General features: G+C 32.9%; 1 protein-coding gene across 1 annotated transcript in view; it reads left to right on the forward strand.

Moving 5' to 3' along the window:
* Positions 1–24,869, forward strand: part of Phip (PHIP subunit of CUL4-Ring ligase complex) — a 127,061-nt gene that overhangs the window by 35,224 nt on the left and 66,968 nt on the right. Inside the window, exons 7-10 of the mRNA XM_076858473.2 lie at positions 5,214–5,374; positions 18,252–18,473; positions 18,749–18,849; positions 23,585–23,655. Coding sequence (XP_076714588.1) covers positions 5,214–5,374; positions 18,252–18,473; positions 18,749–18,849; positions 23,585–23,655 — 555 coding nt within the window. The remainder of the gene's footprint in view (positions 1–5,213; positions 5,375–18,251; positions 18,474–18,748; positions 18,850–23,584; positions 23,656–24,869) is intronic.

A 24,869-nucleotide genomic window follows, 5' to 3' on the forward strand; every position in this document is an offset into this window, starting at 1 on the left:
ACTTGAGGATAAGAAAGAATTTGCCAAGTGAAAAGGATTTAGCAGTGCTTTGGCAAGCTTTAAGAATATTTCCAAGGAACTGAACAGACACTTCATAGAAGAAGAAATATAATTCGTCAACAAATATATGAAAAAGTATTCAACATTTCTAGCAATTAGAGAAATGCAAATCAAAACTACTCTAATATTTCATCTCACACCTGTCAGAATGGCAATTATCAAGAATATAGGCAACAATAAATATTGGTGAGGGTGTGGTGAAAAGGGTATACTCACACATTGCTGTTGGATCTGCAAATTGGTGCAACCACTATGGAAAGCAGTATGGAAATTCCTCAGAAAACCGGGAATGGAACCACCATTTTACCCAGCTATTCCACTCTGGTTTATACCCAAAGGACTTAAAATTGGCATACTATAGTAACATAGCCACATGAATATTCATAGCAGCTCAATTCACAATAGCTAGATTATTGAACCAACCTAGGTGTCCCTCGATGGTTGAATCGATAAGGAAAATGTGGTATATATACTCAATGGAAGATTGCTCAGCCTTAAAGAAGAGTGAAATTATGGCATTTGCCAATAAATGGTTGGAGTTGGAGAATGTCATGCTAAGCAAAATAAGCCAATCCCACAAAACCAAAGGCCGGATGTTCTCTCTAATATGTGGATGCTAGTTCACAATAAGGTGGGGGGATACTAGGGAAGAATAGTGTTACCTTAGATTGGGTAGAGGAAAGTGATGGGAGGGGAGGGGAGAAGATGTAGGGATAGTAAAGATAGCAGAATGAAACAGATATTATTACTTTATGTATATATGTGACTACATTAACAATATGATTCTGCAACATGTACACTTTATGTATCTATTTTTATGTGGTGTTGAGGATTAAGCCCAGCACCTCACATCTGTGAGGCGAGTGTTCTACCACCGAGTCACAACCCCAGCCTCAATATATGCACTTCTTTTTTAATATTTATTTTTTAGTTATATGCACACAATATCTTTATTTTTATGTGGTGCTGAGGATCGAACCCAGTGCCTCACGCGTGCTAGGTGAGCGCTCTACCTCTGAGCCACAACCCTAGCCCCCCCAAGTATATGTACTTTTAAAGCAAAGTCATGTGCTACTCAATTTAAGTTTAAAACTGTAAATAATGTCATGTAAAGAACTTAATTCTTTGTGTCCTCTTATATGTTTAATCATGCTCATTTTAAAAATTAACATTCTAGTTCAATAAAATTTAAAGAATTCCTATAATCTGAGACTTTTTTTTTTACTCAAAAATCCAATTGTTACACTTTTATTAGAAAGTGAATAATCACCATTTGCTTTTGTGCCATGCAGCTATAAATTAAATTGAACCATTTTGTGTATCTTAATTAAGATTCATTTATTTAAACAATAAGAAAACAAATAACCCAATCAACAAATGGGCCCAAGGACCTGAACAGACACTTCTCAGAGGAGGACATACAATCAATCAACAAGTACACGAAAAAATGCTCACCATCTCTAGCAGTCAGAGAAATGCAAATCAAAACCACCCTAAGATACCATCTCACTCCAGTAAGATTGGCAGCCATTATGAAGTCAAACAACAACAAGTGCTGGCGAGGATGTGGGGAAAAGGGCACACTTGTACATTGCTGGTGGGACTGCAAATTGGTGCAGCCAGTTTGGAAAACAGTATGGAGATTGCTGGGAAAGCTGGGAATGGAACCACTATTTGACCCAGCTATTCCCCTTCTCGGTCTATTCCCTAAAGACCTAAAAAGAACATACTACAGGGATACTGCTACATTGATGTTCATAGCAGCACAAAACAATAGCTAGACTGTGGAACCAACCTAGATGCCCTTCAATAGATGAATGGATAAAAAAAAATGTGGCATTTATACACAATGGAGTATTGTTCTGCACTAAAAAGTGACAAAATCATGGCATTTTCAGGGAAATGAATGACATTAGAGCAGATTATGCTAAATGAAGCTAGCCAATGCCTAAAAAACAAATGCCAAATGTCTTCTTTGATATAAGGAGAGCAACTAAGAACAGAGCAGGGAGGAAGAGCATGAGAAGAAGATTAACAGTAAACAGGGATGAGAGGTGGGAGGGAAAGGGAGAGAGAAGGGAAATTGCATGGAAATGGAAGGAGACCCTCATTGTTATACAAAATTACATATAAGAGGAAGTGAGGGGAAAAGGAAAAAACAAGGGGGAGAAATGAATTACAGTAGATGGGGTAGAGAGAGAAGATAGGAGGGGAAGGGAGGAGAGGGGGGATAGTAGAGGATAGGAAAGGCAGCAGAACTCATCAGACACTAGTATGGCAATATGTAAAAAAGTGGATGTGTAACCGATGTGATTTTGCAATCTGTATACGGGGTAAAAATGGGAGTTCATAACCCACTTGAATCAAATGTGTGAAATATGATATGTCAAGAACTATGTAATGTTTTGAACAACCAATAATAAAAATTTTAAAAAAAGATTCATTTATATACTTTTTTTGAAAGGTTTTTTACTCAATTGTGAGAAATACAAAACATTTCTTCTTATCTAACACCAATAGTTATAGTTTGAACCACCAACTAATTACCTTGGAACTTTTATATATTATTCTGTCTGTGTGGCATATATTTTAGTGCTGTTGCACAAGTTTGTAAAGTGGTTTAATGCAAGGACTCTGCTAGTTATAGTCTTTAGGACATGTTCATAGTGTAGCTACTAAGTAGCTCAATAGTTAACTGGTTAACTAAGCATTATGAAGGGTAGTGTACAATGTAGTTTAAATTATGTTTCACTTATTTGGTACTGCAGATTGAACCCAGGAGTGCTTAGGCACTGAGCCACATGAACCACATCCCCAGCTCTGTGTGTGTGTGTGTGTGTGTGTGTGTGTGTGTGTGTATTTTTGAGACAGGGTCTCAGTGTTGAAGCTGGTTTTGAACTAGTAATCCTCCTGCCCAAGCCTTCCACAATTTAGGGATTACCGGTGTGTTCCACAGAAGCTGGTCTGTTTCACTTTTAATGGGTTTCTGGAAGGTTTTACTTGAACACTTAACTGTAAAGTGATTTTTTTGAAAGGGATATTCTTTTTTCAATTGACTCCCAAAATAGAAATAGTTAATTTTACCTCAGCTCAAATATTTAGTAAAAAAGTTTAGGACAGTAGTAACATTTTCTTACATGTAAAGGAAGTGGTTTTTTTTGTTTTTTTTTTTTTTTAACCTAGACAATACTTTGTTAGCTCTGATTTTTAGATTATTTATATAAAATTTTAATATGTATACTAGTGACTACCTGATCATTGCAAAATGGTAGTTTTAATTATCTCCAGCATTTTCATACCTTCAGAATTGTGCTAAATATTTTCATAAAATTTGACATTTTGAGAATTTTATAAGTTTTTAATAGAAAGAATTAAACCACATCTTGAAACATGGTCAATGTTTGTGTGGTATGTCATCACTTATTTTCTTACAGAACAGACAGGTGAGTCTGAGATGTCAGTAGTTCTTGATATTTGAATAAGATGATTTGAGTTTTCTTAAGGCAGAACAATTGATGTCTGTGGTATTATGTGATTCTTACATGAAATCAGTTTGGAGTCCAAGCATTGGAGGATGTATTTTACCAGTTCATTTCTGTGCAAAAGGAAAATGTGTCAGAGGCCAAACTGTGATGGAAACTTTCTAAGTCTTTGTAAATTAACTTTCTAAATCTCTGTATAACCAGCTTAAGCATAAACATGCCAGTTAGCAACTGTCAAACCTTGTCTTAGACATTCCCAGTTGTTAGAATAGATTGTTATATAGAATTTATATGCTAACAGAAAGAGAAATACTCTTCAAATATAAAGTGATTGCTTTAGCTAAAGAACATTTAAGCATGATATACGTTTTCTTTGAGATATTCTTGCTTTAGAATGTAATATTTAGCATCCATCTTCATCTCTCTTTACCAGGTCCCAAGATTTTTTTTTTCCTCTTTTGGCTTGCAAATGCAGTGTGAGTCAAAAATGTACTGGATATGGCGGGGGGCCTGGGTGCTGAGACTCTTTTTAATACACCTGAGATATTTATGTTTCATCAGCTTTTAGGGCACAATTGTTAGGTCTAAATCTAGGTTAAGTAGTATTTTGTGTATATATTTATTTTTCTTTGGGACCAAATTCAAGTGAGAAAATATAGTGCTAAGGGGCTGGGGATGTGGCTCAAGCGGTAGCGCGCTCGCCTGGCATGCGTGCGGCCCGGGTTCGATCCTCAGCACCACATACAAACAAAGATGTTGTGTCCGCCGAAAACTGAAAAATAAATATTAAAAAATTTTCTCTCTCTCTCTCTCTCTCTTTAAAAAAAATATATAGTGCTAAATATTCAGTGTAGGTGGTATGTCAGGCACAATACCTTCTATTAAAAGATAATCTATAGGTTGTTGATGTGGCTGCAGATCAGTCAACACATATTTATTGAGCACCTTCTTTGTCCATAAGTTAACAGTATAACAAATAAGTTCATTAGTAATTTAGATAAAAGAGATCATTTTGGGCTAGAGTCAACATATATAGCTTTGAGGAGGAAAATGAGCTTCAGTCAGATCTTGAAAGATGGTTAGAATGAATAAATTCTAATTTATTCACTAGAATAAATGAGCCAATGTATTCCAAAAAAAAGAATCATCATACAAGTGTTTAACAAGTCCCTAATTTAATTATTATTTTTTAATAATGCAAGTGATTTATTTCTGTCTTGTTTCAGAGTTTTCTTAAACATTCTGTGTGGCATATTTAGAATGTTCAAATGTTGGTTGATCCAAAAAAAAAAAATCTCTAATTTGCAGTTTTAACTGCTTTTATAAGAAAAACTATATCTTGGGGATCTTTCTAAAGAAATAATATAACACTGCTTTAAGAGTAAAGAAGTCTGGGTTTTAATCTTACCTCATACCTTAGTATGTGACTTTGGAGAGGCCATTTAATTGTTTGCTAATTTACAAAATGAGAAGATGCCTGGCTAAACTTATTTCAGGTGAAATAATTTGTTTTTATTGACTATTTTTGAGACTCTTAATCAGGAGCCACATATATTAGAAAGCATTTTATTTTTGCAAACATGCAAATTAAAATATGTGAACTCTTAAAACTTGAGAATATAAGAAAATTTAATTCTGTTTTATATTAATTTCTCTCTGTTTTCTTGGTAGCGGATACACTGTTTTCAAGGAAGCTGAATGGGAAATATAGACTTGAGCGACTTGTTCCAACTGCAGTATATCAGCACATGAAGATGCACAAACGAATTCTTGGACACTTGTCATCTGTGTACTGTGTAACTTTTGACCGTACTGGCAGACGTATATTTACTGTAAGTAATTTTTAAAATATTGTTTTTACTTTTATATGGTATTTAAGAAATGTTGCTTATACCAGGTGTGGTGGTGCATACTCATAATCCCAGCAGCTTGGAAGGTTGAGATAGAAGGATTGAAGATTCAAGACCAGCCTCAGCAACTTAGTAAGACCCTATCTCAAAATAAAAAATAGATAAAAAGGTATGGGAATGTGCCTCAATGGTTAAGTACCCCTAGGTTGAATTCCTGGTACTAAAAACATTAAAAAACAAAAAACAAAACAAAAAAAACCCCAAACATTGCTTATAGGTGAATGTAAAAATAACAACTAATGGGAAACTGTAAATCCAGTTAAACTATAACTCAATGTGCAATATACAGACTTTTCTTAAATTTGGACTTCAAGTTTGGAGATTTCCTGAAAGACATGTTGTAGCAGTCACAGTTATATTATGGGCCCACATGATGAATAAATGTAGCTCTTAACATTATATCAAATATGTAGTTTGACATTTTATAAAATGTCATGCAATAATTTTAATTCTAAACGAAGGGCATTTCCCAAGTATGTTAAGCAAATTGTAGGAGATTATTAAATATACCATTTTATATTATCCATAGAAAACCATATGCTAGTCTGGGAAAATTCCCTTTAAATAGTGATAGAAACATTTCTGAGCATATCTAATACTCTTTGCTTATGATCTTCTTATCTTTAACACCTCATTTTTTAAAAATATCTAATGCTGTTTTTTTAAAAGTTCTTTGGATTTGTTATTGTTTCTTTTGAATCCCCTCACTCATTCCTTGGTGCTAGAGACCCAGGAATTTGCACATGCTAGGCACGGACTTTATCACTGAGCCAAACCCATCCCTCTCTTTTAACTCGTTGAATGTACAGAAGTAAAGTACTATAACTTTAAGTGAGAAAATTACTTTTGAATATTTTAATTTATTTTCAGATGCCTTAACTATTAAATCCATTAAAGGTAATACTTACTATTAACCACTACTGTGGTTATACTTATTATTAAACACTACCCTGTGGGCTGAAAATATGCATTCATTCATTCACAAAGTCCTTAATTGCCTTTGAAATAAGAAAATGGGAAATACAAGGTAAAATGGTAATTCCCATTTCTGTCTTTGAAGAGAGCAGCTGTAAACTTTGTAGTAATGATAATTTGCTTGTAAACTGAATATATATACCTACTTTTTCTCTTCTATCTGTACACACAGTGTGTTTCAGTAAAATAGCTAAACAACAGGATGAGGGAAAAATTTTCACATACTTCTTTGTTGTTGACTTTAGTCCATTAGGTATTTGTAGAACACTTTCTCCATTAATATTTTCCCTATTCACTTTCACTTCCCCATTGTTCTCTGTGAAACATAAGTGAAATTTTCTAAACTTTCTGACAAGTTTTTTTTTTTCAGAGTAGAGAGTAGGTATCTCTGTATTCTGCTTGATACAGTAATTTGTTCTCATAGTAAATGAAAATAAGTCATTCAAGTTGAATTCTTTCAAAAGCAGTAATCATGAGAAATAAGCGTTATATTGTTTCCACTTTATTTTGAGTGACTATTAAAGTTATGTGACTGCAGTTATGTGCTTGTTACTATCTTATGAGTTATAAAAATTACATAACTTCTTCAGTTTTTTTATATTTTTAGTTGTAGATGGACACAATACCTTTATTTTTTTTATTAATTTTTATGTGATGCTGAGGATTGAATCCAGTGCCTCACAGTGCAAGGCAAGTTGCTCTATTAATTACTGAGCCACAGCCACTATTCAACTTCTTCAGTTTTGATGTTGGTGGCATACCTTGTAGGAATTCTTTATGTTAGAGCCATGCACAGTGGTGCATGCCTGTAAAACCAGCAACTGGGGAGGCGGAGGCAGGAGCATTGGAAGTTCAAAGTCAGTCTCAACAACTTAACGTGGTCCTAAGCAACTTAGCAAGACCCTGTCTCAAAATTGAAAATAATTTTTTAAAAGACTGGGGATGTTGCTCAGTGGTTAAGTATATCTGGGTTCAATCTCTGGTAGAAAAATAAAAGGGATTCCAAGCATTTATCCTACTTTATGAAGCATTTTGTTTTGAGATGAATCTGATACATAATCTCCAGAATTTTGGGAAGGAAAATGCAATGAAATAATGTGCTTGTTACTATCTTATGAGTCAGTAGTAGGATGATAGGTACATAGTTGGAAGAGCAGTTTGAATCAGGGTTTAATAAACTACTGTCTGTGGGTCATTCTAGCCCATCATCTCTTACAATAAAGTTTTATTGATATATGCACACTCAGCTCATTATGTATTGAGAGGGGGTGCTTTTGCACTATCATAACAGAGTTAAGTAGTTGTGACAGAGACTGTATGGCATGCAAAGCCTAAATTGTTTATTATCTGGCCCTATACAGAAATTTGCAATCCTTTTCTAGATATTAAATTCCTACTTTAAATTTGGGAAACAGGAATAATATGTGAAGAGGAAGCTGCTTTCTGGTTGCTTTCTTTAGTTGAAGGCACATAAATAAAGGGAAGAAAAATAAGTAACAAACACTGTACTTTTCTTGATACTGAGGATTGAATCCAGGAGTGCTTAACCACTGAGCCAATCCTCAGTCCTTTTAAAATATTTTATTTAGAGACAGGGTCTTGCTGAGTTACTTAGGTCTTCAGCTTTCTAAGCTGCTGGGATTACAGGCATGTGCCAATGTGTTCAGCCACTGTACTGTTCTATATGGTTTTACCAAGATTCTGAAAAAATTTTTTATTTTAAGTGTGTGATATTATTTGCTGATTGTGCCAAAATCGTACATCTCATTTAGAATTTTTTACTAGTAATTTGCAGTTACAGGTTCTAAAACAGTACTTCAAACATTACTTAAAAACTTTCTTCCCATTTTTATAATTATCACTATAAATGGCAGTAGATTAGATACGTGCTCATTGTTTATATTTTCTTATAAAATGGAATGGATACTGGGTGTTCTCATTCAATTAGAAGCACATGAGATATAGCTCAGTGCTCTGAAAAATCTTAAAAACTAGTAGTATAAAGCTTTAGAATAATGGATCTTGATTAATCAGTGAAAGATTCATGTGAGAGAACACTATTATTATTTATTGAAATAATAATTCAGTAATGGACTAACTAGTATTTCCTTTTGAAGTCTTTAGTACTTTAACACTTTGCAGATTTATTTCTAAGTTAACTGTATAGATGTATTTGGAAGCGTCTTTGAAAGGATTAATTCTCTTGAGTCTTCTGAATAGTCACAACTAGAAACAGTATAATACTATGATTAAGAGCATCAGATTTGGCATTGGAGGACTCTTAGTCACTTAATTTTTAGTAGTGACACTTTGGCAGTTTACTTTACCCCTTTAATCTCTATTTTTCTCTTAGAGGGGAGTAGGTAATAGTAGTGCCAACTTATCAGAATTTTTGTGGATGTACATGAAATATAATTATGATATAATTAGTACTGATTAAGGTATATAGAAAGCAGTCATTAAATACCTGTTGCTGCTGTTAATTTTATGGATAGATTTAAATTTTATCTTTTTTATATTATATTATTATCTATTTTATATTAAAATTTAAATTTTATCTATTTTTTACCCAATTAAGCCTTTATTTATAGGTGCTGCATAAGGCTTAACAGGAATCATTGTAATTGATAAGTGAAATTATATATTTAAAAATTTATCATCATTTTGTGCTAATATTAAAATTATTAATATTTTAATAAAAATGAATGTTTTCCCAGAAGAATAATGAGAAAAACCTAAGGAGGGAGATAGCATAATCTCATACTTTACTCCCTAATTCTCTCTTAACCTTTTAATTTTTACTTAGTTTCAGAATCATTGCCCCCAATTATGTTTACCAAAGAACAAAGTTAATGAATTCTTAGGACTAAGGGAATAATATAAAAGTTCGCTGAGTATAATATAAAAGGCAGAGGTTTCCCGACCCCTTTTATCAGAATTTAAAAGGGATTTTTTTCCCATTTAGATTAAGGTGAAGGAACATAAAATTTTTCCATCAAGATAATGAATTTATAGTGGACAATATGAGTTTATGTACTCTTTTAGTGAACTTAGGAGTTGTCCTTGTGCCAGTAACTCTTCCAGGCTTTGGAATTACAGAATTGAAAGACTTATTCTCTGTCCTTGAAGAGTTCACAAATGTTAAACAGAAAGTATTAATATCATGTGATAAGAACCTTGATAGAAGGTACAAGATACTGTGTTTAGATCTGTAGTGTCTTGTAGAATATCTGGTGCATATGGTAGGCAAACAACAAAAAAATGAATAAACATAAACACATCTATAAGACAAGTTTTTCCCTCTGGTTTGTACTTCATTTACATTTATACTGTTCATCCCATCTCTGCTCCATACTTCAAACTTGCAAAACCTGTTTTTGGCTAAAGCCTTTCTGCTAGTTATTCCCTTTGCTTGAGATTATTTTCTTCCAAATATTCATCTAGCTGATTCCTTTATTAGCAGGTATAAGATTGGTAAAGAAGTCTTGCAGTGGCATGTTTTCCCACAAGATATCAATTAGTTAAAAGGAAAAATTGAAGGGGAGACAAATGGGAGAAAGTTTGGAAATAAACTTCACTTTCTGTGATGTGGTGCACTGAGAAAAATACAATATCTTACCTACGGCATTTGTGCAAAGACAGTATAAGCTGGATCTGGTCATGAAAAAACATTGTATAGACCCAGATTCTGGGTCTTTATACAGACTATAAATTCTGAATTCTTGGTGTGAGACTGGGGTTAGAGAGGATACTGAGAATTAAACCCAGAACGTCATGTATGCTAGACAAGCACTCTGCCAACTACCGAGCCCCATCCGTAGTCATACTTCTATATTCTTTGTAGACTAGTAAGGACATGGATGAGAAAGTGTTCCAGATTGAAGAAGTGTGAAGAGACAGAACAGTTAAATGTAACATGTTGCTGTATGGAGTCATGTCCCAAAAGGAAAAAAAAAAATATTATCTGGAAAGTTGACAGGCAAAATTTGAATGGGCTCTGTGGATTGAATGATAGTGTTTTCTAATAGTGGTTTCCTAACTTAGTAGGCAATTGTCTTTGCTTTAAAGAAATATACACCGGGATATTTAAAGGTGATGGTCATCTAATCTACAGTCTTGCCCTTAATTGATTTAGAAAAAAATTAATGGTAGTGTGTGTGCTACATTGAGATGGGACAGAAGGAGGTGGTGATGGAAGCAAATGCAGTGAGTGAATTTTTAAGAGTTGATTCCTAGATGACGGGAGGCATTTATATGATACTTGAAACTTTTGTAAGTTTGGAATTTAAAATTATTTTTTTAAAGAACATAGGTTGTTTTTAAGAATCATAATCTCTTCAGTATTTTTTTTTTGTAGTAATGGTAAGAAGAGTCAGAGTGTGGTAATTTAGAGGAAGATAAGTTGTGAAGAAATTGTGTAGGTTAAGGAGAAGGAACTTGAAGATATAAGAGGAGATTATTGATATGCAGTAGTTTTTAAGGAGGATGGATAGATGAGTAAGATGAAGGTGAGATGTATAAAAATGTACTTTATTTGGACTGTTAATTAGATTCATAAGTAACATTCTATTTTACAATGTAAAATATTTCATCTGGTGAGTCCTGGTTAGTGATGGGAAAGTGAGTGATAAAGCCTCACAATAGGAAACACTGTTGAGTAGAAACCAGTTAGGGAAAAGGATTGCTGGTTAGGCTTAGCCTCCCAAATAAATAGGGAATTTATGAATTAGCATGCTTAGATTCTTTACCATGATGGTACTTGGCTTCCTAGCTTTGTAACAGTAGGATCAGAGCTAGTGATGGTTGTTAAATTGATAGAGCATAAGTCATTTTTGGTATAGATGCACAAGAGGGCAAGAAAATTGGGCATATGTTGAAATGATTGACACTGTGGTTTACATTAATTTGTGAGGGCAATGAATAGGGTGATGATAGATTGCTAAGAAAGAAAACAATGACCTCTTCTTAAAAAGTTGAACTAAATTTAAATTATAAGCAGTTTTTAGTGCTACCTGAGAATAAACTGCTTTTTAGCTTGAGCCCCAAAATTAAGTTATATGCATGTTGATATGCACGATGTTTTTTACTTTCTTCTAATAACAGTAATTGATGAGATCTCTGACTTATAAAATATTTGATAATAGCAAGAGAGATTAGAATTTTTTGTGGACTCTGCAAGATAACAGTAGACTTTCAAGAAACACCAAATTTTCTAAGATATTTTAAGTTAAAAACCACATAATTACTTCGTTTTCATGTCACAATAGTAATCTTTGATTGGTCTAAAGATTGAAGCTTCTCTTAGCAGACCTACATTTTAATTTTAAGATCATCTGAGTGAGCAAAAGAAAGCTATTTCTAAATGTATGCAGTCTTCTGTTTGAAAAAAGTGAACCATTCTTTGTCATTTATTGTTACATCCTGTAGTGTATATTTTTATTTAACATTTCACATAACTGTCACCTTTAGTCATCTAGCCCTGTTTTTTAACAATATTGGTAGTTGACTTGAAAATGTATATTATTTATATAGTAGAGTGTCTGCCAAATAAGCTGTAGCAAAAAGAACTCTATCAAGTTGTTCTAAAGCTTAAACTTACTTGAGCAACTCATTATTTATTTAAAATAAAGTTTTTTAAAACTTAACCATCCAGAAACCAAGTTTAACTGAATTTGGGGAAAATCTACTAGAATCTGTTTTGTTTTCTCTATCAGATTTGTGGGACTCATGGCCCTGTATCCAAAGTTGTTTCATGAGATTTTTGTGTCAGTAGATAGGCCATTTTTTTCTAGATTTTGAGGAGAGTTGGAATATCCAGTGCATGACAAAACACAAAGCCTCATCGTTCTGTGGTATGTATCTTCATCAGAACAGCAAGGTCAGATGTGTTTCCAGACCTTGCCTAGGATTTAAGTAAGACTTTTATTTTGAAGAAACATTGCTATTTCCAAAGGAATTCACAAAATTTAAACTTTTTTTGAATAGACAAAAATAAAAATTCTATTCAGTAAGAGATCTACTTGTATGTTAGAAGGCAAGGTCATTGATACCACTACCTACATACTGTATTTAAAAATATTAGAAGAAATAACATTGATTCCACAGCAAATATCTGGTTTTCTTCCTCTGTCCTAAACTTCGAGAGACTATTGACTATTTAAAAGTCTAATTTCTTTATCATAGTATGTGTAGCTTCTTTATGTTATAGCATCAGAATCAGCAAACTTATAGGGTACTTAATTAAAGATGTATTCTTTTATTTTTGTGGATTTATCCTTTATTGACAAGATACTTTGACATTTAAAAAACACTGTAAATTTGGTGTCTTATTTGGGGGGTGATTTAAGTAAGCCAAAAGCTGTATAAACTATATTTTTGTATGCTAGGTTTTATGTCAACAGAGAAATGATAACATCTCAGTCAGCACTCTTTGACAATGATTACATCAATTTTACATTATTGGGGCTGGGGTTGTAGCTCAGTGGTAGAATGCTTGCCTAGCATGGGTGAGGCCCAGGGTTTGATCCTCAGTACCATATAAAAACAAATAAATAAAATAAAGGTTAAATTATTTTTTTAAAAAAATTACATTATTGAAAAGTGAAATTAGTGATCCATTGTTCCTTTGCTTGTTTGGATTAAACTAGTTTAACATTATAATTTGATTTAAAAATGAATTCCAAAAAAAAAAAAACGTTTTTAATTTTCTACACTGCCATATTTCTTAAAACCCATTTGTGGTTTCTCAGTTAAAAATCTGCACTAAATGCTATCTCTTTGCAATCTCATCTACTGTTACTGTTTCAACTACTACCTAAAAGCTAACAATACCCAGCTTCCTATTTCTAGCCTAGACCTTCTTTTGTAGCTTCAGATCTATACTCCACATAAACACTAGAAGGACCTGACTAAAATATTGTGACTTTGTCTTGTCCTCCTAAAACTCTCTAGTAACCACCTCACCAGGTTAAATCTAAGCCCTTCAACAGGCTACTATCTTCCTCAGATAAAAACTGTCCAACTTAATTTATTGTTATTTTCATTTCCTTTGACTGACTTAAGCTTTGTACCTTCCACCTTTTCTTACTTTGCCAGTCCCCAGCCCTAGTGGTATGTAGATGGTACCAAAAAGAAATGAGTACTTTGTTTTCTCCTGGGCATTGGAACTTTGCTGAAAAAAAACTATGCCAGTTGAGGTATTTCTAAAATTAGGCTATCTAAATTTAGCAGGTTTTTTACTGTTGCTTTCAGGGAAAAAAAAAAAAAGAATTTTTTTTTCTTTCTCACTGCTATTATTCTGCATTTGCAAACCTTTTTCACTTTTGGTTCATTCCTTTATTACCCTCACATCCCCTTTTCAAGGAACTAACCCTCTTATTTGTTTTAGCTAAGGGTACAATTATATAATTTCTTTCTGATTTACTTTAAAATTTGTGACTCTGCCCTACTTTTTTCCTCCTTCATACCTCTTTAGAAGACATGTATCCCATATTGTTGATATAACACCTTTTCACCATTTCTGTAACATTGCTTTTAATATCTGTAATACTGCTTTAACATTTTCATTTCCTTTGACTGAAAGACTATAATTACATTTTAGTCTATTATTGAATTAGTAAAATTTATGGAACTGAGATTAGCCATATGGAAAGAAAGTTTGTTTTAAATCTGCTCAACATTTTGGTCTTTTTTTAAAGAATAATTTTTGCTAATTTTTAATTCATCCTACATTCATTTAAAACACATTTACAGTACTTTAAAAAAATGTTTTTCTAGTAAATTTCTTTCAACTTAGTTAAATTTCTGCTTGGGTCATCTCTAGTTTCAGATTTCCTTAAAAATAAATAGAGTGATCATAACTAATAATGGATGAGGTAGAAATTGCTTAAGGATGCTTAGAGTTTTGTTTGAAAGTCTGCTAGGCATTCTGGAGTGTGAGATTGAGGTTGGGGGCAGCAAACTATTCTATAGGTCATGAAAGAGGATAATATAGATTTCCCTGAAAGGATAATGAAAAATTTCTCCTTTATAATTTGATAGATTAATTGGGATAATGCACATTGGAGGGAGAATATGCATTGCTTTTTGTTTTCAGCACTTTATTTGAAGAATTATAAAACAATACTAAATTGGTAAGACTACTAAAGAATAAACACAATGACAATTTGGTGGGACTTGATTGGTGAAGAATTTCTGAAACAATTGCCTCTGTTCCTTTCATTAAAATTGACATTTTGGTCCAGTAGCTGGAATGATTTTTTTAAAAAAATATTTTTTTTAGTTGTAGATGGACACAATACCTTTATTTATTTATCTTTATGTGTGGCTGAGAATCAAACCCAGTGCCTCTCACACGCTAGGTGAGCTCTCTACCACTGAGCCACAACCCCAGGTCCAGCTGGGATGATTTTTGTTGTTAACATAGAAAATGTGAAACACCTAGTAAATGTAAAGCAAACTCTTATTCACATTCATAGGAACATCATTTTGAAGCATAATTAGATAACATGATTTTTCTTTTGTCTACTGATGTTGGTATGCTTAAAATGTCATCTTTGTGCTGAATGCAAGTCAGTTTTTTGTTGATATCTGTGGGAAATTGGTTCCAGAACACCTAGGGATACCAAAAATCCATGGATGTTTAAATCCCTTATATAAAATGGTGGGCTGGGGATGTGGCTCAAGCTGTAATGTGCTAGCCTGGCGTGCGTGCAGCCCGGGTTGGATCCTCAGCACCACATACAAACAAAGATGTTGTGTCCATCAAAAACTAAAAAATAAATATTAAAATTCTCTCTCTTAAAAAAAAAGGTGTATCATTTGCACACTCGCACACATCTTCCCATATACTTTAAATCATTCTACTTATAATATCTTATAAAATAGCTACACAAGTAGCTTTTATGCTTTATGTTTAGAGAATAATAACAATAAAAAGGAGTATGAACATGTTTAATACAGGTGTGGGTTTTTTCCCAAGAGTACTATTACTGAACCACAAATATGTATTGCCTTAAATTTTGGAAGATAAGTAAGTAAAGTGAATAAATTGATTTGGTTATGGAATTTTAGAGAACTTGATTTAAAGGAGTATTTTAAATAAAAGCCTTTTTATTAATCAAAAAATACTTATAATCCCTCCCACATGCCATGTGATGTTGTACACCATCTTTCTGGAAGTCATAGTATGCTACTGTTCTTTCTTTGCTTTCCAGAGATAATCAGTGGTACAATCTTCATTTTATTCCTTATAACCATCTCTTCTGATTTTTCTTTTTTGCTGTAATAACTCAAAAAAAAAAAAAATTTTAACCACTTATTCTTTCCCACTTGTATTTTAGCAACTTTGAATTGTTCTCCTACATTCCTAATTCACAGTGATGACAGGATGCTTTTTTGAAAACTCTGAATTTGATCGTGGTACTCAACTGCTTGTTATTCTTCATTGATCCTCATTACATACCATATTCCTTCATCTTTATGCCTTGCTTCACACTGTGAATTAGCTGGCAGACTATTTGCAGTTCTTTGAACTACCCACCTTGTTTCACAGTTGCTTACTTGGATCATACTCTTTCCTCTAGTTGCTCCTTATAATATTTGTACTTTTAAAAAAATTACTAAAATAAGAATATTACAGTCTGGGGATATGATTTATTGATAGAGCACTTGCCTAACCTGTGCATGGCACTGGGTTTCATCCCCAGTAGTGAGGGGAAAAGAAGCAAAAACAAAGACTAAGAATACTATCAATAGCAAAATTGGTGATATTATTCCATATATATCTTTTACCATGTGCCAAGCATTGTTTTAGCTCTTCTTATTACTTGACTCATTTTGTTTTTACAACTCTATGAGAAAGGTACATATGTGAATATTAAGGCATAGAAAATGTGTATAACATGTCCAGGGTTGTACAAGTAGGCAGTGGTCATGCCAGATCATGAACTCAGACATTTGACTCTGGAGTCTGATCTAAACTACTAGACTATATTGTTTCCATTCATAAGACTGTTGAAGCAGCATTGTTTCTGTGTTCTTTCCTAGGCCTCATCTCTTAGGAAAAGCTGTCTGTTCCTTTGTTTGAATCTCTACTGATTCACAGAATAGCACTTAGAACTTGATATTGCTTATACACTTTTGCTTCTCTAAGGCAGGAATACTATGTCTTTGAATATCATCCTTCTGTTGCCAGTGTTGGCACGTTCTTAATCAAGAGGCAGATGGATAAATGATTGCATGAATCACCAAATTGTAAAGGTACAGGAAATCTTAGAAATTATTAATCTTTTTTTTTTTTTTTTTTTAAAGAGAGAGGGAGAGAGAGAGAGAGAGAGAGAGAGAGAAAGAGAATTTTTTAATATTTTATTTTTTAGTTTTCGGCGAACACAATATCTTTGTATGTGGTGCTGAGGATCGAACCCGGGCCGCACGCATGCCAGGCAAGCGCGCTACCGCTTGAGCCACATCCCCAGCCCCTAATCTTTTTTTTTATAGATGAAAAGCTTGAGACTAAATATATGTAATGAGAATACTAGATTTTAATGTGAGTGGTTTAACAAAGTTAAGTTTCATTACTAGAATTTTAGTGGTTGGTAACCCACTAATTTGCCTGAAAGCTCAATCAGAAGAACTGATTTTATAGCTAATTGGAGAGTGGTTTGTAAGCAGTGTTGTCAGAGTCTAGTTTTATATACCTCATGTAGGATGTACTGTAAGAATTGTGTTTGTGATCATTTATATTTCATATCTGTGTCTTTCAGTATGAAGCAGAAAACTTGTCTGGATCATTTGCCTTTGTAGGTTCTCTGAGCACTCATAAAGTATTTTGTTTGTATCTTTGGTTTTGTTTTAGAATTAGATTGGAAAATCATACAGAATTTTTATGTAAAACCAGTAAAACTGTATCCTATAAAGCATTTGGTAATTTTACAAATGTCTGTGTTTTTTATTTTATCTTGATGTTAAGGACTAGAAAATGTAGAAATACTGATAAATTTTGAACCCGGGGGATTGTTACATGCAAATTAATGACACTATTCTTTCTACTTTGAAAAATATTTGATATTTTTTAATACAAGATAAAAACAAGCCATAGAAGCTCTGATCTCTACTTTGATTGTATGAAATTGGAGTGTTATTTCCAAATATGGGTATTATTGGGAAACTCTATATCCTTTACAGTTTCTTCCTGAATTTATGTTACTATAGCAGAGTTAAATAAGTATTTTATTCATTTTTATTGATTTTATACAGATAAGGGTTATCTTTTTTCTGATAAGTGGTATCATGTTTTATGTTTAGCCAAAGATCAATGATAGGAAACTCAGACAGTATTATGTTTCTACCTTCCTGGGTAAAGCTCCCCCAAATAAGCATACATTTCCTTTTTGTATAACAAGATAACATAGATTATATTAGTTACCAGTGTACGTTATATTTGTTTTGTAATTATAACTTTGTGTTACTACTTCAGAGGTTCACATTTATTCATAAGATTCCAGGTAAAGTTTATCTTGGATTAATAGGTAGAGGACCATGGGTGAATGTCAATTATTGCCAACATCCTACTTCTCTAGTTTGCTTGTGGGCACACAGGGTTTTTTTTGTTGTTGTTGTTGTTTTGTTTTTGTTTTTAAAGTGATTTAATTTAATAAATAAGTAACTTTATGATGAGGAAAATTTCTAACAAAAATATTTACAACTTGAAGTGCTTAAAATATAATTGTTGGAAAATGGGCATAACAGGATTTCTTTATCAGTTTTAAGAATTTGAATTAAAACTTACAGGGTTAATTATGCTAATATTCACTTGTATTTTAAGGGTTCTGATGATTGCCTTGTGAAAATCTGGGCAACAGATGATGGGAGATTATTAGCTACTTTAAGAGGACATGCTGCTGAAATATCAGACATGGCTGTAAACTATGAGAATACCATGATAGCAGCTGGAAGTTGTGATAAAATGATCCGAGTCTGGTGTCTTCGAACCTGTGCACCTTTGGCAGTTCTTCAGGGTCACAGTGCATCTATTACATCACTACAGGTAATTGTTTTAATCTCTTTTAAAAACTTTTTGTTGTAATTTAGAGTAAGCTTTTAGAAACTCAGATTTATAATCCTTATATAAGGTTTACTAAAACTAAAAAATATTTGTTTTCTTTAGAAAATTATATGTATTTTGAATAACATAGTAGTCATGATCTTGTTCTGTTCTGGGTATTTTCTGTATTGTTAGTTGTTAATGGTATGGTAAAAAGTGGTTATTTGTACTATATCACTCTGTGTAAATATTTTTATTTTTCTGTGATTGTTTTTCAGTTCTCACCATTGTGCAGTGGCTCAAAGAGATATCTATCTTCTACTGGGGCAGATGGCACTATTTGTTTTTGGCTCTGGGATGCTGGAACTCTTAAAATAAAGTCAGTTGCTATTTTATTTCATAAAATATATTTAACGATTGAAATTGCAAAAGTCAACAATAGAAATCAGTTTCTTTTACTTCTTGAGGAAATAATAGAAATTCCTTTTGCTTGTTCAATGATCTGTTTTTTTTAAGCCCCCCCCCCTTCTATGCTTCAAAGAAAGTTTTCTAATCATAAATATTTTTTTCCTCTCATATCTGTGTCCTAGTTCTTTCCTTTGGGATATACCTGTTTAAATACTATTCCTTTCTATGTGCCATATACTTGTGTCTCAGTATTTTTGTTTGGTGCTGAGAAATGTTAGAGTTACTAATGCTATTCTTCAGAATAATTTTAATTGTGTTACTGAATCTACACATACTAGATTTTATTATAGATCTAGGGAAAGTTTGGAAAACAAATTTTACTGGATAGATGTACACACATAATCACATTTCCATTTGTGCTTTCACCTATGTTAAAATCTTGGTTTGTCAAAACAAGTTGGCTGACAGTTATCTTTTGATTAAGGACACTGAGGTGAAGAAAGGTTAAATGATTTTCCCATATTTAAAACAAGTTTTTTGTTGTTGTTGTTTGTTTTTGTTTTTTTAATGGAAGATCAAAATTAGAACACTTCTTTACTCTTTAGTCCTATGCTTTATATTCCATTTCTTTTGAGTAGATGGACTGAAGAGAAGTGCTTGTATTTATTTGCTCCAGTGATTCCACAGTGTCTAAAGTGGTCATTTTTGCCACTTTCAGAAAAGAGAGTCATTCAGATTAGAAGGTATATTTCAGCAATTATCTGTTTATAAATTATCAAGTTGAGTTGAGTAATTTAATAATTTATATATACATTCATTATTTTAAATGGTAGTATCACATAATTGTTTCCAATTAGTATAGACACAATGTAAGACTTGTCTTAAACCATGTGTATGAACATTCCTGTACAATGGTTGTTATAGGAGGGCATTAGAACATGCTAACATGAATAACATAATACAAGTGTATTTCATTTGAAGAGAAGATTGTGATACAAAAGATGTCTTTGGACTAAACAAGTTGATTTAACCTTAATTGTATTCTTTATATTTAATGTCTTTCTATAGACATTTAGATAAAGGTTGAACTATTTTACTTATTCATTTGGACAGTCATTATAATTGTTACTATATTTTAACTTCCTGGTATCTGAATGCCCTTTGTTTATTACTGTCTTGTTAGAGAAGAAAAAAGTGATAAGCAGTTTTTAAATTAGGATACAAACAGAACATGCAGTTTTTAAATTAGGATACAAACAGAACATGTTTTACAAAATTTTTATAAAAGTTTTTTTTGAGCATTACAGTGCTAACTACAATAATAACTTAGGTTTCTGTATCCTTGAGAAGTGAGTTTTTTATAATGTAGAATCACATATAACTCACTACCTGAATGTAATTTTTTATGATTGATCTCATATAGGCACAGGAATTATAATATTCTGTTGATTTTTTTTTTTATCATAAACATTTCTGGTATTTTTTATTTATTTTGGCAGATTTGTGTGAGAAATTGAACCCAGGGACCCTCTACCAAGGAGTTGCATCCCCAACCCTTTCTATTTTTAATTTTGAGATAGAGTCTGGCTAAGTTGCTGAAGCTGGCCTTGGACTTATTGTCCTCCTTATCTCAGCCTTTTTGAATCACTGGGATTACAGGCATGTGGTACCATGCGTCACTCTGTTAATTTTAATAGCTGTGTTATGTTCTATTTAGTTGTTCCACACTTTACTTAGTGATTTTTTTTCTGTTTTTGAACATTAAAGTTTTTTCTAGCTATTTCTAAATAGTATGCTTTTCTGTTTGCTATTATAATTATCTCTTTAAAAATTTCAAGCCAGTCTCAGATATAAAAATAAGAGTAATCCCTTTTTCCTTGGCTATAGGCTTTGGGGCACTTCTTTTCTTTTCTGTATTTACATATCATTGATAATTGCCAAAAAATTTGGCAGGATATAATTTTGTTACTGTAGTTATATTAGACTTTAATAATCAAAGGCAGCTGGGTGAGAAAGTGCAATCCTGTAATCCCAGCAGCTCGGGAGGCTGAGGTAGGAGGATCGGGAGTTCAAAACCAGCCTCAGCAAAATCCAGGCCCTAAGCAACTCAGTGAGATTCTGTCTCTATATAAAATACAAAATAGGGCGGTGTTGAGGTTGTAATGCAGTGGTAGAGTGCTTGCCTAGCATGTGTGAGGCATCGGGTTTGATCCTCAGCACTGCATATAAATTAAATGAACAAATATACAAAATAGGGCTGGGGGTGTACCTCAGTGGTTGAGTTCCCCTGAGTTCAATCCCTGGTACCAAATAATGATGATAATAATAAAGGCAAAAATTATATTGTGTGGTGATGTTTGTATAATCTAAAAAAGTAACTTCAGAAATTCATCTGTCTACAGTAGTTGAAAAAAATCATTTGAACTTTGAAAACCAAATCTATTGATTAATTGACTTTTATATAGGGTTTATATGTATATTATCAACTCCCACCAGTAAAGATGCTGTTTCTTAAAATGGTTAAACTGAGTGTCTAGTTGACTTCAAAAGCTAGCTTAAGAGACTCTGGAGCAGGACACCACATCCCTATAATCTTAGTGTTTTAGGAGACTGAGGCAGGAAGAATTCAAGTTCCAAGCCAACCTCAGCAATTTAATGAGGCCCTAAGCAACTTAGTGAGACCCTGCCATAAATAAATAGATAGAGAGACAGACAGACAGACAGACAGACAGATAGATAGATAGATAGGCTGGGGCTGGGGCTCAGTGGTAGAGAGTTCCTGGATTCAAACCACAATACCCTCGCTTCCCCCCCCCCCCAAAAAAAAAAAATCTCTGGGTAGAAGAAACCTGTCTTGAGTACATTTAGACTAGGTATAAGGAGAACAGATATATACGAAATATGCAGATAACAATGATTACAGATTTCTGTTAAGCTCTTAGTCTGCCCAGTGTGTACTAATCATTTTACTTTTATTATCATGTTAGTTCTTATAACAGCCTTTTGGAGGAGGTAGGTTCAGTTGTTATCCCTTGTGCAAAAAAACTGAGACATAGGCAGGTCACACAATTAGCCAGTCGTGGTAGAATAGGATTTAAATACAAATACCATCAGGACCCCCTAAACAACAGTTATTCTTAGATCTAGACTATCTAGAACTGTTGAACAGAATTAAAATATTAATAATACTGACATTTATTGAGTTGTGTACTGTATTAGTACTTTACATGGATTAAACTCATGTAATTACCCTGCAATTATGAGATAGCATCTATTGTTAGTCCCATTTTACAGATAAGGATTAGTCTCCTTATCTTGCTTAATGTCACATACCTGATAAATGTCAGAGCTGGAAAGTTAAAAATGGGAATTCTTGAGTTCAAGACGCTCTTTTAAAATATTTCTTCAAATGTGCATTTAAAAATAAATTTTTTGTATATCTTTATTTTTCCCCTTTAAAAATGTAAAATCTGGTTTATAATGGCAGTATGTAGAATTTTTATTTGCATATTCTGGTTGTGTTTCAACTAAGTGGTAGCTTGGCACTTATATGAATAGTTGTACAAAACAAAAATGTAGAGCTAGGGAAGAGTGAAGCTACAATCCATAAGCTTGTATGAAAGTGGCACATTTAGTTGCTCTGAATAAAGTTTGATTTTTAATAGACATTTATTTGTTTATAAATGGTTTATCTATTTACAAATTTATTTCTGGAATTTAGTAAGCACTTTTTGGTACATTCTGTATCAGTAAGAAAAACTCTCCTCCTTGTTCAGTATATATGATTGATAAATCAGAAATATGTTATCTGTACATCTTTTCCCTAAATGATCACAAAACTGAAATCATTTTATATTTTAATGCTATGGATTGTGAAAGTTAAGTAGTGTACTTAGGTTTAAGGACCTAATTATTTTTTGCATTTTCTCCCCTTATAGTCTGAGAAAAACTCGGTTAAAATGTTTACTAACTATATTTTCAAATATAATCAATGTATTGGCGCATCATATACACATTTGTTAAATATACTGGAGCTATTGTCATTACTTGACTTTATAATGTAATTTTAATATGGGAGAACATTTAATGTCAATAGTATTGATGTAAATACAGTGAAATGTAGTCTGTAGTGGACTAGATCCCTGTTTTGAACCAATTTTATAGTTCACATGACAGTCAGATAGCCTTCAGATTTTCATTAAGATAAGATTCTTGCTTTTTTAGAAAAATATTTTGTCACATTAGAAGGAACCAGAGAACTTAAAAATATCTCATACTAAAAAAGTTTACATTTTGATGTAGCAATACATAACCAAAGAGCACCTATTTGCTCATGTTTATCAATAACTTCCTTTTTTGTGGAGGTTACTGGGTACTGAACTTCCTTATATATGTTACTTTATATGGTTGCTATTCTGCATTCCTGTTCTTAGTATGAATAGCCAAGACTTATTAAATTTGGTTGGAAGTTAGTATAACTAATAACTACATGTCTGGTGTGCTAGAGACTTTGGGAGTTTTCCTGTGCAAGAGGTCTGCAGGATCTGATCATGACACACAATAATTTCAAAGTTGTTTTTAGGAAGATTGTTATCATCTGTTGCTTATTTAATTGTGTCCTTCTGTGATTATTTTTTGAAACAGCTCATTTCTGGTGTTTCTGGTCCCTTTAATATGTTTTTAGTTGTTTATTTTTTGTGTTTTAGCCCAAGACCTGCAAAATTTACAGAGCGCCCTCGACCTGGAGTTCAAATGATCTGTTCTTCTTTTAGTGCTGGTAAGATTGCACCTCCCCTTCCTTTTTCACTAAAAGTTGTACATTAGAAAGCTTCTAGTAAAATACATAAAATTTTGGAAAATATTTACTAATGTATTTTAATCATATCCTCATACATATACAAGAGCTACTTAGTAAACAAGAATGATAAATTGAGTTAGAAATATTTCAGTTTTGCTGGAGCTTAATTCACATAACCACATGACTAATATTATTCTATAAGAAGATCATAATGCTCTAATAGAGAATTAATAGTTTCAAAATTTGCTCTGTTACAAAGATTAAGTCTTTAAATGGTTTTCTTATTGATCATAGGTATTTTAAATCTGGTTTACATTTTTGCAGATTTTAAAGGTGTTCTTTAGCTAAGTAAAATAAATTTGATTAATATTTTTATATGCTCTCTTTACTTTGCTCCAGTTCTATTGCTCTTTAAAAAAAAATAGCAGTATTATACTACTGTGCATGATGACACACTTTTGTAATCCCAGCTACTCAGGAAGCTGAGGCAGGAGGATTGAAAGTTCCAGGCTAACCTGAGCAATCTAGCAAGACTCTTTCTTTATTTAGTAAAGTAATAAGGGCTGGGGATGTAGTTCAGTGGTAGAATACTTGTTTAACATGCTTGAGGGCCTGGGTTCAGTCCCCAGTATTGGGGCGGAGCGGGTAGTGGGGAGAAGAAAAAGCTGAATAGCAGTACTAATATGCTATTACCTTTTGAATTTCTGTAGCAGCATTCTGAATGAATGTTAAGAGTTTTCTGTGATCTAGATAGTTGAAATGAATCAACTATGAATGGATCTACTATCTAATGTCCCTAATACTTATTCCTTCCACCTTTATTTTCTGTTTTACTTTATTTCATAATTGTGGATAGCAGTATTACCTGAGTTCAGGGCTAGTAAACTGAAGTGAATCTGTTTTTGTCTCAGTTTCAGTGCTGCTGCCATAAAGACAGTGTTACTTCTAGTAATAACCCAAATTGGCACAATATATATGTGTTTAGTACTCTGAATTTATGCTTTTCTTCCAAAAATAATTTGATTAAGTTTACAGGTCCATTAAGTGGATCATTTATTAAAAGTACTTAAAAATTTTATTTTGAATGTAAGGACTTGACTCTGTGGGAGAGCTTTGCTTTATAGAGGGGAATAAATTCTGCCAAGTAGAATGTATGTGCTATAAGGCAAAGTCTTAGGTGAGTTTGGAGGAGG

Source organism: Callospermophilus lateralis, chromosome 6 (assembly GCF_048772815.1).
Source record: "Callospermophilus lateralis isolate mCalLat2 chromosome 6, mCalLat2.hap1, whole genome shotgun sequence".
Taxonomy (NCBI): domain Eukaryota; kingdom Metazoa; phylum Chordata; class Mammalia; order Rodentia; family Sciuridae; genus Callospermophilus; species Callospermophilus lateralis.